Raw genomic sequence first — 15,461 nt, 5'->3', positions numbered from 1 at the left:
GGTGAAAGGGTTATCACAACCTATCCAAAAGACTCTTTCCAGCAGCTCATCTGATGCCTTACAGTCACTTCCCCTTTCTCAAAGTTATCTGGCTGCACCAACAAGGGAATAGAAACCAGTAACAACTGATAGGCAGGTCCATGCAGTCGCAACCACAATGCTGTCCTAACCACTCGGTTCAACCTATTCCATATTGGCCAAGTAGCTTATGGGATTACAAGCAGAGGTGCCTGCAGGTTCGTCCTCCAATGTTGGACTGAATACAGAGTTGTCAGCAGCTTGGCAATTTGACCGACGATGTCAAAATATCAATGCTGAGAGAAGTCATTTTAGGGCTTGTGATGACAAGGCTGCCTGTCATCACCAACTGAAGACACCAAACTACATGGGGGTACACGACACATCCTGTCACCACCACTGAAGACGCACTGACCAACACTAGCCAGTCAATGATGCTTTGTTTGAACTAGCTTAGGTCTTCTGACAAAGGAGTACAGAGACATATCACCAATGTGGAGGACATCTTGTCACAACCAGTACAATGCCCAAAAGACACAACAACAATTTGAATAGACCACGGACATTTATTCAATAACTGCATTAAACAAAGTTTTCACAGACTTCAGTTGAATTCATCACAATTTTTCATTCTTACAACTATAAGTTGTAGTAAAACCCAGGATGAACCCCTCCCCCAAGATTTCTCCAGCAATTACGACAGTCAGAATGCACGACTCGTCGAACTTTCACGGACACAGACTCCTCTAGATACCATCATACCTCAACAATATGTACCTTGGTTAACCCAAGTCCATCTTGGTTAACCCAAGTCCGTCTCATTCTTTACAGTCCATGGTAATTTCATAAAGCCTTCAGAATATGATTAACCTCATCTCTTTCCTCTCTTCTTTCCCTTGCCTCCCTTCTTTTCACCCATTCTTTGATTCCTCATATCCTTCTTCAACCTGGGGTCAACCACCTTGAACTTTCCTTTCACCCCTGCAGGTCGCGATACTTTCTTCCCCGATGCACGCTTGGCAACAACGTATGTGACTGATTCCTTTTTCTTCTTCAGGAGACCTGCTCTCTTGTAGATCCTGGAAGACAATGGAAAAAATACCACTCAAGACCTTTTAACAAAGAGACAAACAATCCCGCCATGTCTCAGACTAACGCCATGTCTGAAACTAACACCATGACGTCTTGGTATGAGACTATGTGTTGACAGTGACAAGAGTGTGCAGGTCTCAACAACCATCAGGTCTTGGTACGAGTTGTGACAAGAGTGTGCAGGTCTCAACAACCATCAGGTACGAGTTGTGACAAGAGTGTGCAGGTCTCAACAACCATCAGGTCTTGGTACGAGTTGTGACAAGAGTGTGCAGGTCTCAACAACCATCAGGTCTTGGTACGAGTTGTGACAAGAGTGTGCAGGTCTCAACAACCATCAGGTCTTGGTACGAGTTGTGACAAGAGTGTGCAGGTCTCAACAACCATCAGGTCTTGGTACGAGTTGTGACAAGAGTGTGCAGGTCTCAACAACCATCAGGTACGAGTTGTGACAAGAGTGTGCAGGTCTCAACAACCATCAGGTACGAGTTGTGACAAGAGTGTGCAGGTCTCAACAACCATCAGGTCTTGGTACGAGTTGTGACAAGAGTGTGCAGGTCTCAACAACCATCAGGTCTTGGTACGAGTTGTGACAAGAGTGTGCAGGTCTCAACAACCATCAGGTCTTGGTACGAGTTGTGACAAGAGTGTGCAGGTCTCAACAACCATCAGGTACGAGTTGTGACAAGAGTGTGCAGGTCTCAACAACCATCAGGTACGAGTTGTGACAAGAGTGTGCAGGTCTCAACAACCATCAGGTACGAGTTGTGACAAGAGTGTGCAGGCCTCAACAACCATCAGGTACAAGTTGTGACAAGAGTGTGCAGGTCTCAACAACCATCAGGTACGAGTTGTGACAAGAGTGTGCAGGTGTGACTTACTGTTTAATCTGCTGCCACTTCTCCTTGTCAGACACATCCACTGTCTCTGTCACATCCTCGGCTTTCTTCCTGGCTTTCTCCAGACGTCGCTCCATCTTCCTCTTCTTCCGAGCCTTGGCCTCAGCGACCTTCTTCGGTGCTCGAGCATTGATGACTTTCAGTCGTTCCTTATATTCGGATACCTCTTCCTGGAATGAGACATTTGACGTTTGGTAAGGGTGACAATAGACAGTGACAGATGACTGCAATCAACCCCCGTGAAGCTTAAATCAGGCACAAGACAGTTTTCTACCTTGCAAGGCTTACTCAAGCCACCAGCTCAACTCCGATCAGAAGGACTAAACACCTGAACCAGACCTCTTTAAAAGTGGACGACTTCAAAGTAATCAATCCATTCATACCTTTGTGACAGGCATTTGCTTCCGACAAAACTTCTGCTCATCCTTCGTAAACCAATCGGGGAGGTTATCATCGTTGAACGTGTAGCGATGAAAACTCTGATCAATGATATCCCGCCGTCGTTTCCGTGACGATGCCATTGCTGCTCCGATCGCTAGACTCTCTGGGTCCAACTTGACTCGCTTAACTGAAATATTTGGAAACATAGACCACTCATCAAAGACAAAGGGATGATATAATGTGTGTCAGGCTTGTTGTGGTGTCAATAGTGGCAAAAGATGGTATTAAAGATGGTGCAATGTGTTTGTGACTTGGTCAGTGGTTAGGCTCATCTCAAATGATATAAGAAAGACTTCATGACACTTACCAGGTTGGCTGGCTGGAACGATCTCAAATCCATCCTTGGCATCTTGCTTGGCGTTCCTCTTCACTGCTCGATCATCCGTCACCATGTCGTTCATATCAAACTCACTATCATCCGAGCCTGAACTAGAATCACTATCATCATTGAACTTATCCATGGTAGCCATGGTACTTTCACTGTTAACAATGTCCTCGTCCCCATCGCTCTCCTCTATACCCTCATGCCCATTGCTCTCCTCTATACCCTCATCATCTGATTCACTTTCATCGTCACTATCCGCTAAAGTCACTTTTTTATCTTTTGACGATTTCTTTTTCGAGGTTCGTTTTGCTTCTTTTGTGTTTTCTTTTTCTGAAAATGGAAATAGAATGACATCTTAGAAATGAGTGGAGATTCTTGCCTCATGAAAGACTCAGCATCGAGACCTGGGCAAACCATCCATGTCCATCCTGTCTCTTACCTGTGATAGCACCACCCTTTCGTTTATATTCCTTTACAATAGTCTCTATCTCCAAATCTTCATCGATATCATCTTCCAATCCCTTGAAAGCATCTTTCTGGAACCACATGGATGTTTTTCGTTCTATCTTGTCGTGAGCATCTTCGAGATCGACGACGAGAGGGTTACAGTCGGCCTCGGCTTCCTCTTCTTCAGAGCTGAAACAACAACCAACGCTTTAACACATCACCAAGGACAGAGGGTCTCACGAGTCTTCGTTGGTATCGATGTGGCACTTATAACAGAAGAGTTGCTAGCATTTATACACACGATCCCAATAGCTACTAGCTGATTTACATCCTGATTGAACATGTACCTTTCAAAGTCCTCATTATCCTCCACACCCCCAAGGTCCTCCATTTCCACATCACTGCCCTCCTCGTCACTCCCTTTGTTATCGTCAGATGAGAAGCCATAATCGTGCTCCTCAAACTTATCATACGCCATCCTAGGCTTCTCAAGTCCTTCATCATCAGACTCTGAGTCCGACTTGTTGTCCATGAAACTAAGGTCACCTTTCTCTACTTCTGATAAAGCCTGAAAGAAACAAAGACTAAGTCTATAATCTGTACATTACATGGCGCTCAAGAAGGATTTGAATAGCAAGTGATAGTCTACAACAAGTGAAGTGCTGATATCACGGCCTGATCACACAAACGCCATCGCAGCTGACAAGACGCACCTTTTTATTCTTGATCTTATTGAGAGCAAACATCTCCATGTCCTCGCCAACATCCATCTGATCACCAGGAAGGATCATCTTCAGATTCATCTGCTGCTGAAGCTTCATCTTCTTGCGACGGATCTTCTTCTTCTTCCTGCAGACAGATGAAGGTACATTACAAGCTGTGATGGAAGCTCAATAAACACACAATCCTCCGTGTGCAAGAATCTGCTTGGCACAGCAGTCATCTCTTTTGCTGTGGCCACCGAGAATCCTAGTGTCTGAACAATCTGATACCCTGAAGAGGCAAACCTTCTCCCGCGTTCCATACCCAGTGAGTGGCCCTGTATACAGCACCTCAACGGCTCCCGCGTTCCATACCCAGTGAGTGGCCCTGTATACAGCACCTCAACGGCTCCCGCGTTCCATACCCAGTGAGTGGCCCTGTATACAGCACCTCAATGGCTCCCGCGTTACATACCCAGTGAGTGGCCCCGTATACAGCACCTCAACGGCTTCACCCATTACCAATCATCCATGAGACACATGCATCAAACACTCAAGAAACATCATAATCTATCATCATTATTCTCATCATTCACAAAGCTAATCTTACCTTTTCAATTCCTTCAGCTCGCTCTCTTTCATCTCGGCGATCTTTTTATCAATTTCACCGGCCTCTTCTTCAAAGTCACTCTCCTCTTCATCCTCTTCTTCATCAACCTCGGCCTCAGCTCTGAAAATGCCAAAGCAAACTTATTCAAAGTGTAATGGCAGGGAACATTCCAAATGTTGAAGTCACAAACCTAGTTAGAGTTCCTAATAGAAAATGGACCAAAGGTGTCTAAGTTAGCAGGAATAAACTACTTTCTCACCCTCTGTCAAAAACTATGTTGGCCATGAAGAAGCTCATGATAGACCTCTGATGGAAGATACACCAGTTGGTATCACTGACATCCTACAGATTTGGGCCATAGCTGAGATCCTGTGATATCAACACGGCCAACACCCACCTCTGCTGTGCATCCACACCGTTCTGTGCTTTCACCTTCTCCAGTTTCTCCTCCAAGTCCTTCAGATAGTCACGCATCTTCTTCCTCCAAGTCAGCAGCGACCTGATCTCCTTCTTACCCAACACTTTGATATCTTTACAGCATTCGAGGATTTCAGGGGTGGTCAGTTTGTGTTTCCGGATGTTCTCACTGTCAATCATAATCTGCAGAAGCAAACATTAACTTGACATCAATTGGAGAAAGCACACAAAGTCATTTCATCAAAGTTTATCTCAGTCAGTGTCAAACTTAACCAGCTTACAAATCCACAGTACCGGTACATTTTGGATGTGATGCTCTTTGGAGGCACACCCAATGACAAGGTCAAGGTCATCAAGCAAATATGTCGTCTGCTCTCCTTACCTCACTAGCATTGGCCAACAGCTCCAGGTGGTTAGGGCTTGTGATGTATGTGGTAGCTTCCAGTGTGTGGAACAGGGTGTAATCACCTTCAACATAACCTTCTGTTCTCCTGAAATCACACAATAATGATGTTTCAATATTGATTCAAAACAGTTTTACCATGCATCCCCAAAGGTCCTCTTTCCTGTCAAAAATAACTGACTACTGGTACAACATTTAAATCCGTGTTGCAGTTCACTACAAGAGTGCTAGAGTTTACAACCCTATGACAAATACAGCATTATTTATATGAACATGAACCAACTTACTTTTTGACTTTCTCAGGATGAATCAAATTCAACTCCATCTTAGGGTCATCTTTCACGTCTTTGAATACATATTTTGGATCTGTAAACTTCGGGTCAACTTTGTCAGGAGCAAGGAATCCCTGGCACACAACAAAGATCTCAGCAGATTCGTTCCTCGATGCCTGAGGTTTGGTGGCAAACACCTTTCTGAAGAGCTGCTTGAAAACCCAGATGAGAGCTTGGTAATCCTTGGATCGAAACACCTTTGTGACAAACCAGCCTCCTTTACGAAGGAATTCTATGGCGAGCTTCAGCGCTTGCAGAGTGAGTGTGGCTGAAAGAGGACATGATTGATGATAGCTTTCAAAGACAATGTGACTGGCGAATATGGTCAAGCCGACATGAAGTCATTAGAGTCTAAAGACAAAAAGTCTAAAGACAAAACAGAAGAAGAACCGAGAGCATTAGACTGTTCTTAATCTGGCCATACTATTCACCTGTCTGCTGACAAATGTAACTGACCATGGTCACATTACATGGCCTCATCTGAAACTGTTGTGTTGTTCTGAAGTTCTTTCCTCACAATCTAAACTTTAGTTGAAATGTCCAAGTTTCTACTTAGGCTTGGTTGATTATGAAGGGAGACATATCTACCTTGAGAGAAAGCATCATGGAGCCAGTTCTTTCCCACATTTGGAGCGCCGTCATTGAGGAAGACATCTACTTTCCAAGTCTGGATCTCTTTCTTCAAAGCCTTTCAAAACGAAAACATAACATACGTTTGATAAAGGGGAGCAATCTACTCATCTGCTTAGGCCCATGATCCACTTGTTTGGTTCTTTGTACATCTGGCCAAACGAAACCCATAAACACATTTCATGTTATTCTAGGAATTGAGAGACCTGATATGAAATACACTTAACTTACTTCATTAAATTTCAAATAAACTGAAAACCAATTACCTGTCTACACTTCTCAGTGGTGATATCTTCTGTTAGAGTGATCACGCTTCTGATGGGTTTGATCGGCACGAGATCAATGCCGATGATGTGACTAGAGACTGGCATGTGTTGGCTAGCAACCTGAAGCCAACCGCCCGGGGCAGCACACAAGTCAACCAACACCCGCGAGCTTTCGAGGAAACCATACTTGCGGTTCAGCTGAAGGAGTTTGAAGGCTGATCTAGCTCTGTAACCTGAAAGATTGAAACAGATAAAGGTTGTGTCCTAATTTTCTGCTCTTAGGTGAAACAAATGGGGACGATGGCACCACTAGGCTAACCAGCTGCAGACAAGACTCGTGGTATGTACCGGTAAACAACGTCTTGGCCCTGGACCTGGTATGGACACAATGGAGATCTTATCATCGACATCATATCACCAGAGTTTAGGTCTTGTAATGTATGCACTATAACATGTCATGTTGATGCCGATGGCCCTAATCACCGACATCACCATGATGATCACAGATCAGATGATGTTCATCATGCTGAAATCTGAACTGAATTTTTGAGCAAAACCACCTAAACAAAGACTTTCAAGCCAGTTATATTTGATTACCAGTTTCTTTAGCCAGTTGGTAATATTTGTCCTTCCTGGATTTTCCTGTTTTCACTTTTTTTCCCATAACAGATGCTTATTTTTTGAACTTATTAGAACAAAATTTGAGAAACACATTCACTCAGGAACATGTGGATGTGAACTACGTCATCGAGATTTGTAGATGCAAGAAATAATGAAAATGTGCCTTTTTATTCGGGTTATAAAAACAAAATATCATCCATTCGAGTGATTTTATATCTCAATACATCATCGCTTTACGATTGTAATTGATAATTGCAAAATTTACCCTTTACAGCGTCCTGAAATATCGTAAACTACTCATATTATAATGACGTTTTTCACATCCACATGGGAGTGCGCCATCTTGGCCGAAATTGTGTGCCGGCCTTTGATATTCTGGTAAAAATAAAACACCCTTTTTTCGTTTCATCTGCTGTTATTTTTCAGTATTTGAGATATTGTAACAATATATTTCATTTCAAAGAACATCTGTGTGCTCGCTTTAATCATATATCAAGTTATGTTGTGCTTGTCTCCGCACTTGTATGTTGCGATAATCCTGGAATCTGTCCCGTCACACACAAAAATGTACGCAAAAATGGACTGCATTACCATTGATTACACATATAATAATATATCCTGTATTTTGTGCTGTATTCTGTATTCTGTATTTTGCCATAGTATCCTTGTATACATTAAGCGCAATAAAATATTATTATTATTATTATTATTATTATTATTATTATATACAGTGAATAGTCCACATGTAGTGTATCATATAGCCTACATACACATACATATTCATGCAATATAGACGTTTAGCCTGTGAGTGTGGTGTTGGATATGGTTGGATGTGGCGCTGGCAAACACACTGTGGACGCGTTTGTTACATAATTTACTTCGTTTACTTGCTGGGTTTTTTCTGAATCATCTATATGAATCTAAAAACAAAATCTTTCATCTCTTTTCAGACTGTTCCTATGAAAGACACCTGAAATGTCAAGATTTTTTTCTGTGGTAAGCTCCGAATCGGAGTCGGAGTCTGAATCTAGTGGAGATGAAGGAGGACAGGGAATACAGCCGCGTGCTGCCCCACTCAGGTGAGTCCATCGTACACGTCACATGTTGACACTAGGCTGTGTATCAGTTATGGTTTGTCAACTGCTGAAATTGAAAGAATCATAAATGGAGTTTTGCCGTGTCTTCTTCAGCTGGATTTTGCTCTTTGCTCAATAAACTTGGAGATGATGTTGGACAGAAGCCTGATATGTTTTGATTTTGTCTATCAAGCACCACCCTTTTGTTGGGATTTTTCAGGACGTTTCAGTTCAGTGACGATGAAGATGACGTCAAGCGTGTTGTCCGGAGCGAGAAAGATAAAAGGTAAGTTGATTGTGATGACACGAAAGAGATGATTTTTGACGTCTTTGGCGCTTGCCATTTCATGAGGTAAAAGACTAATTGCTTTGTGTGTGATGATTTTTGAACTATTGATTATATGCACAATATCCTAATGGAGGAGAAGGACATCTTCCATTGAAGGGTATTCAGTGTTGTCGGTGAGCTGATCCATTGAAGGGTATTCAGTGTTGTGTGTCAGTGGGCTGATCCTTTGAAGGGTATTCAGTGTTTCGTGTCGGTGAGCTGATCCTTTCTTTTCCCCGCCTCTTTCAGGTATGATGAACTTAAAGACATCATCAAAAAGATGAAGAACTTCAAGAGGATCAAAGACATGTCCAACCTGTTGTCGGACTTTGAGAATCTTACCAGAGCTTACGAAAAAGCCAAAAAAGTCGTTGAAAAAGAGGGCATGCCTCGCTTCTACCTGAGGTGCCTTGTCGAGTTGGAGGACTTTGTTGTCGAGTGTTGGGAGGACCGAGAGGGACGCAAGTCAATGAGTAAGAATAACTCAAAAGGTCTGACGAATCTGCGACAGAAGTTAAAGAAGTATCTGAGGAACTTTGAGGCAGAGGTCAAAGGTTATCGTGAGAACCCTGATCAAGAAGAGGAAGAGAAGTCTGATGCTTCTGATGATGACATGTCTGACAGTGATTCAGATGATGGAAGTGACGATATGTTGTACGTCAAGAAGCAGGAACCGGCGTCAACGAGGAAACCCAAGTTCCTGCGCGGGGTGAGTACTATGTTACCCTGGATGATTAAATAATGATCTCTGTCTATTGATGAGTGTGTAGAACCCTTAGAGTCTCGCTCTGCTGTGGAGTATGTCAGGATTTGGGTTGTTGGGCACCCAAGTTGAATTGATATGTACAGCATAGTACATCAACTAAACAGTTGGGTTCTTTTATGTTTTTTGTTGCAATGAAACAATGATGTTTTTGTGTCTTGCAGGAGTCTGACTCTGAGGGAGATTATGACTCGTGGGAAGAGGACCAAGGTGGTGAGGAGTCATCGACAGATGAGGAGGAACATCTGCCCAAGTTCTTGAAAGAGTAAGTAAACCAAGCTTGAACCAGAGTTAAGGAAGACTTGTCTTTCCTGTTGTTCCCTGATCTTATGTTTTCAAGCTGTAGCTAGTAGTGCATAATTTCCCTGACGTAGCTGCTCGTGTCCTATTCATACTCAGCCTTGGCAAGTTGTCCAAAATGCTCCATTAAAGCTGATGTTGTGATGTGTCTTTTCCAGCCTCGAGGATCAGTCTAAAGAGAAATCGGATGTTGGTAAGAAACGAAAGAAGAAGGAGGAGAGACGGAGAAGGGAGGCTGAAGAGGAGGATGGTGAAGGTGAATGGGAGGAGGTCAAAGGTGGCGTTCCCATGCCAATGGCAGAGAAACCCAAGATGTTTCCCAAGGATGCTGACATCACACATGAAGCTGTCATCAAGAAACTATTTGAGGTGATTGCAGCACGTGGAAAGAAGGGCACTGATCGTACAGAGCAGATTGAACTTCTGATTGAGTTGGAGGGAATCTCTCAGGCACATAACCTGGGCCCTGCAATCAGTTGTAAGGTGCTCTTCCATATCATTGCCGCCATCTTTGACTACAATCCAAATATCGCCACTTGTATGAAACCAGAGCTCTGGAATAGGTAAGAAATGTGACACTCCATTCTGTGATTTATGTCCATTGTGATCACTCTCTCATGCCGTTTCCTGATACTCAGCATACTGCTATATGCACTCGTCTCTCACCTGACCATGTCATGTCGCACACATGGTTATTGTTGTGTTCTCCCAGATAAAGCAGACGTCATTCTCAGCTCAGTTGTCGGTTGTCGGACACCTGTCGTCCGTGACCTGATCATGTTTTGAAAGCAACTCTACTCCTGAAATAACAAGTAGCTGTAGAAAATATTCAATGCATAAAATGTTTAGGTTTTCCTATTTTACAAAGAAACACTGTCATGAGCACCTTATGTCGCCATGGTGATTGTTGAGCAGACGTCAATCTTGATGTTATTGATTGCAGGTGCCTTGAATACTTGACGTTGACATTGGCCAAGCTCGAGGAGAACCGTGACATCACCATTGGCGAAAACATCACCGACGATAGTGAGCAGCTGGAAGAGTCCCCGTATCGTGTGCGAGGCTGTATCCTGACAATGCTGGAGAGGATGGATGAGGAGTACATCAAGATGTTACAAGCCTGTGATGCTCATAGCACAGACTATGTGGAGAGGTAGGAACTGTCAGGTCAACTCCAACCTGATCATTGTGTTGATTGGCTTGTTCAAACTTGTTGATAGATTCAATATCTTTTATTTATATCATGCAACCTCTTCCCTCACTTTTCACTTGTTTTAGGTTGGTCATGCTGTAATCAACAAAATCATCCTTGGTGACAATGTTGCCTCTTAGTCATACGTTTGTCTGTACGGCTGTTTATTTTAATTGGTTGAAAAGTCAGTGTTGCGACATAAGTTTGTGTGTTTTTGTTGCAGGTTGAAGGACGAGCAGGGTGTGTGTGATGTGATCAAGCGGGTGCAGGCTTACATTGAGAAGGGCGGTCATTCAAATGAAATATGTCGTATCTACCAGAGACGAGTAGAACATGTATATTACAAGGTGAGAATCAAGCGCTTACTTAATTTGTGACAAACCTTCGGAGCATGCCACCAGTGCTAACTACATTACATACAGTATGGTTTGTTCCAGAGGAACAGCGGTATTCATCAAAGCTTCCCTGTAATTTTCAGTTCGACCATGTGAATGCGATGATGAAGAAAAACAAGGAGCTGAATGAGGCTGTGAAGATCCCTGAGAATTACGAGGACAGTGCCAAGGTGATGGAGAAGCTGTGCAAGTATATCTACACCCACGATACCACCGACCGCATCCGCACACGGGCCATCCTGTGTCATATATACCACCACGCGCTCCATGACCGCTGGTTCGAGGCGAGGGATCTCATGTTGATGTCTCATCTTCAGGATACCATTCATCACTCGGATGTGCCAACTCAGGTGAGGGAACTTCTTGTTGACCTGTGATATTAGTCTATATCCAGCATTACCCTCCTTTTGGTTGAAGGCTTCAACTAAAAGAGATCTCCTTGGCAGGTTGTTGGGGTTTGCCCTGTTCTCAACAGTTGTCTTGAAGTACTCCACACATGGTAGTGTTGTCTGTCTTCCTTTGTTCTTCACTCTTTATCAAGTGCATGTTCACTGCTGTGTCTGACACCTTTGAATTGGGGCAAGGCTACAGAGTCCTTCAATGATCCTTCTTTGTTTCAGATCATGTACAACAGAGCGATGGTCCAGCTTGGCCTATGTGCCTTCAGACAAGGCATGATCAAGGATGCTCACAATGCTCTCGTGGACATCCAGTCTGGTGGTCGCGCCAAGGAGCTGCTTGCACAGGGCCTACTCCTCCAGAGACAACACGAACGCACACCGGAGCAAGAGAAGATTGAGAAGCGGCGTCAGATGCCGTATCATATGCATATAAACCTGGAGCTGTTGGAGTGTGTTTATCTAGTGTCAGCTATGTTGATGGAGATTCCATACATGGCAGGTCAGTCTAATTTATCATTTCTACTTTGTTCTGCCAAGTCATCTTGTATTTGTAAGCTGAATGAAGTCAGTTATCAGACTGATGTCAGTTATTCATGTGATGTGATGTGACAGTGACCATCAGTTCAACTGCAGGTCTTGTTCTGTAAGTCATGTATCATGCAGTGGTGACGCACCAACTATGATTAGGGCTTCCAAGGCATGAGAAATAGTATCTCGATTAAACTTGTCGCACTTGTCCATTCCAGCCCATGAACTTGATTCTCGACGTCGTATGATCAGCAAGAATTTCCACCACGTCTTGCGCCTAAGTGAGCGCCAGCCTTTAGTTGGTCCACCGGAGAGCATGCGGGAGCATGTGGTCGCTGCTTCCAAGTCCATGAAGACTGGTGATTGGCGGGCATGTAAGAACTACATCATCAATGAGAAGATGAACGCCAAGGTAAATGATGGTCTGCCTTCATGATGTGGTAGAAGATATTCTCCTGATGGTGATTTGGTGTGTTGGACAGTTGTTGAATTTCAAATGGTGGTATAAACTGGAGTTAATTGTTTAGCAAGAGAGATATGGGTGGTGGTGTGGACCATGTTGTCCGTATCACTGAATATCTGATCTTTTATCCTGGCAATGCTGTGATGTCTGATGGCGTACAAATGCAGAATGTTCTTGTTCCTTGCAATCACATCTGTACCTTATTGGTAAGCCCAATTGTCAACATGATGATTTTACATAGTGTCTCATCTTCAGGTGTGGGATCTGTTTTTCCAAGCAACGCGTGTGCGTGACATGATCACACAGAAGATCCAGGAGGAGAGTCTCCGCACCTACCTGTTCACATACAGCAGCGTGTACGACTCGATCAGCTTGCTGACTCTGGCCGAAATGTTTGAGTTGGAGAAGGGGACAGTCCATTCCATTATTAGTAAGATGATCATCAATGAGGAACTCATGGTAAGCTCCCTTCAAACCTTCTCTGTCATTAGATTGAGCTCTAGATCAGCATGGTTCTCCTGTCCATCCTTCTTAAAGCTGAACTGTCATTAGATTTCCCTTGTGCTTTATTCATGCAAGTACTCATATTTTGTGTTATCCTTGTACAGGCTTCCCTAGACCAGCCAACCCAGTCTGTTGTCATGCACCGTACTGAGCCAACTCGTCTACAGGCCCTCGCCTTACAGCTATCAGAGAAGGTGTCCTCGCTTGTCGAAAACAATGAACGCATTGTTGAGATGAAGCAGGGCAACTTCTTCTACCAGAAGCAAGGCGGCAAAGACTTTAACTACCAAAACAAGGGCGGCTACGACCGCAACAAGGGTGGCAACTATGATAGGAATAAGGAAGGAGGTTACCGCGGAGGAAGAGGAGGTTACCGCGGAAACCGTGGTGGTGGCGGAGGTTACCGTGGCGACCGAGATGGTGGGGGTTACCGTGGTAACAAAGAGGGTGGATATCAAGGCAGAAGAGATAATAATCAAGGTAAATTGAGACTCGAATGGAACCATGGTTTTGTTCAAGGTAACCCTGATACACCTGAGGAAGTGTAATCTGCATATCATAGCTCATTTCATTATCTTTTGTTCTCTTGTTTCTTCATAGTTGAGTGTTGATTTCTGTTTACTTCCTTTCAGGCCGAAATCAGTATAACCGCGATCAGGGTTGGGCGAATAAGTCTTACGAAGGCGAGTTTGAATCATCCAACCTCTTTGTTTTGTTGTTGTTGTTTGCTTTAGATTGTCGCCTAGTGGTTGATGCATGTATAGTAAGAGGATCTCATGAGCCCAGTCTTTCTCTCCCTTTTAGTCTGGGCTTCTACTGTTTCAGGTGTCTCCTTGAGCTCTCCATGTTGGAGGCTTGGGTGGCTGTTTTATCTTTCGACTCATAATTCCATTGTTTACATTACTTTTCAGGTCGGAATCAATATAACCGCGATAATCAAGGCAGTTGGGGAAATAGATCATATGAAGGTGAGTCTTATCCCATCACTTTGTTGTGTTGTTGTCTGCTGCTGTTAAATGATCGATGCTTGCCTTGATCTATTTTAGGCCAGACTTTGGACCATTAAATGTCATTTCTGCTTCCGATTCTTGTGTACTTTTGCAAAGGCACAGTCATTGTTTCAACTCTTCAATAGTTTTCTAGTTTGGCAAGAGCTGTTTAGACGGCAACGTAATGCAAGAAGATGGTTCTGACCACTGGTCTCCAACGTTTAACATTGTTTACTCTTGTGTTTTCAGGAAGCAATCGTGGCGGCGGACGCCAGCAGAGGAATTATTAGTTTTTCGCAGTCTTCACGTTTTATTGGTGTCGGAATATCAAAAGGTTTCATCGGAACAGTCAGAAATTGGTCACTGAGGATATAGTCAGTTCTGTGGGAGGATAATTTATATTTATCGTCATCATGTTCACTTGCTTGATCAGCAAGAAGATGGACATGTCAAGATGTGCTACATCACTTACTCTCCGCACATGGATTTTAATGGACTTGCTGGCATTTGCTTATCTTAAATCATGGCTACGAGACATACTTACAGCCGATCAAAGAGCTCTGTCTATTGATGTACAAGAGTGTTGTAGTCTGTTTCTGTGTCATGTGCTAATGAGATCCTGCTGTAATTCTACAAAAACTCTGAATTGCAGTTATAAAAGATCAACTCCTGCATGTTCAGTACAATTTGTACTAAGTAGGTGGAAGTCACAGCATCTGCTCTTGGGTCATTGGTGTAATAATGAAATTAAAATATGGTTAAATAGAAGCGACTTTTCATTTCTTTTTCCTTCTCCGTCGTCCAAAGATTCAATCTTGATATTAAAGTGACAGTACCATTGGCACTTGTAGGACATGTGACCAAAAACGTTTGCCAGGCCAGTGAACTCCCCTGTTGTCAGTCAGGTGGAGGTGTTGAGCTCACAACATGACCAGGTTGTACTATTGTCCTTGTAGCAGCCAGGCTGGTGAGCTGTCTTCTATGTGACAGCCATGGCTGATGAGCTCTCCACTCTTCTCTGGGGTTGGGTAAAGATGTCCTACCTTGATTGTGATAGCCAGCCTGTGAACTGTCTTCTCTGTTGAGGAGTGAAAAGGCAATGTAGATTAGTCTACCTTTAACCCCCAATTTCATCAGGATGGAGTATAGGGGATGTGCCTGTTGTCTGGCCCTGAATCAGACCAGGTTGTTACATTGTTCCTGTTGGAGCTGGGGTGGGGACTTGTCGTCTCCTTGGCCAGATCAACGAGTCTCACACTCGGAAAGACCAGCACATCACAATATCACTACTGAAGCGTCCTTATGGACATGTTGTGTGTC

At 43.6% G+C, this 15,461-nt stretch overlaps 2 protein-coding genes across 2 annotated transcripts; one reads left to right on the top strand and one right to left on the bottom strand.

The window, feature by feature from the left end:
• Positions 1–578: 578 nt before the first annotated feature.
• Positions 579–7,309, bottom strand: LOC135483412 (pre-rRNA 2'-O-ribose RNA methyltransferase FTSJ3-like). The gene is made up of 14 exons (XM_064764296.1): positions 7,179–7,309; positions 6,582–6,814; positions 6,274–6,373; positions 5,641–5,953; positions 5,333–5,441; positions 4,931–5,133; positions 4,534–4,653; positions 3,936–4,071; positions 3,570–3,790; positions 3,215–3,411; positions 2,758–3,105; positions 2,393–2,577; positions 1,992–2,179; positions 579–1,097 (listed from the first exon to the last, which is right to left on the bottom strand). Exons 1-14 carry the CDS (start codon positions 7,243–7,245, stop codon positions 890–892), a joined length of 2,628 nt encoding a protein of 875 aa, XP_064620366.1. The 5' UTR covers positions 7,246–7,309; the 3' UTR covers positions 579–889.
• Positions 7,310–7,529: 220 nt separating this feature from the next.
• Positions 7,530–14,909, top strand: LOC135483411 (eukaryotic translation initiation factor 3 subunit C-like). Its single transcript, XM_064764295.1, has 16 exons — positions 7,530–7,580; positions 8,153–8,281; positions 8,499–8,564; positions 8,856–9,315; positions 9,534–9,634; positions 9,828–10,232; positions 10,613–10,822; positions 11,085–11,208; positions 11,340–11,606; positions 11,877–12,156; positions 12,404–12,597; positions 12,904–13,107; positions 13,257–13,632; positions 13,785–13,835; positions 14,064–14,120; positions 14,391–14,909. The coding sequence occupies exons 2-16, from the start codon at positions 8,178–8,180 to the stop codon at positions 14,429–14,431; spliced, it is 2,940 nt and encodes a 979-aa protein (XP_064620365.1). The 5' UTR covers positions 7,530–7,580; positions 8,153–8,177; the 3' UTR covers positions 14,432–14,909.
• The last annotated feature ends 552 nt before the right edge of the window (positions 14,910–15,461 follow it).

Source organism: Lineus longissimus, chromosome 2 (genome assembly GCF_910592395.1).
Source record: "Lineus longissimus chromosome 2, tnLinLong1.2, whole genome shotgun sequence".
NCBI classification, from domain to species: Eukaryota; Metazoa; Nemertea; class Pilidiophora; order Heteronemertea; family Lineidae; genus Lineus; species Lineus longissimus.
This window is presented reverse-complemented; position numbering and strand designations above follow the sequence as displayed.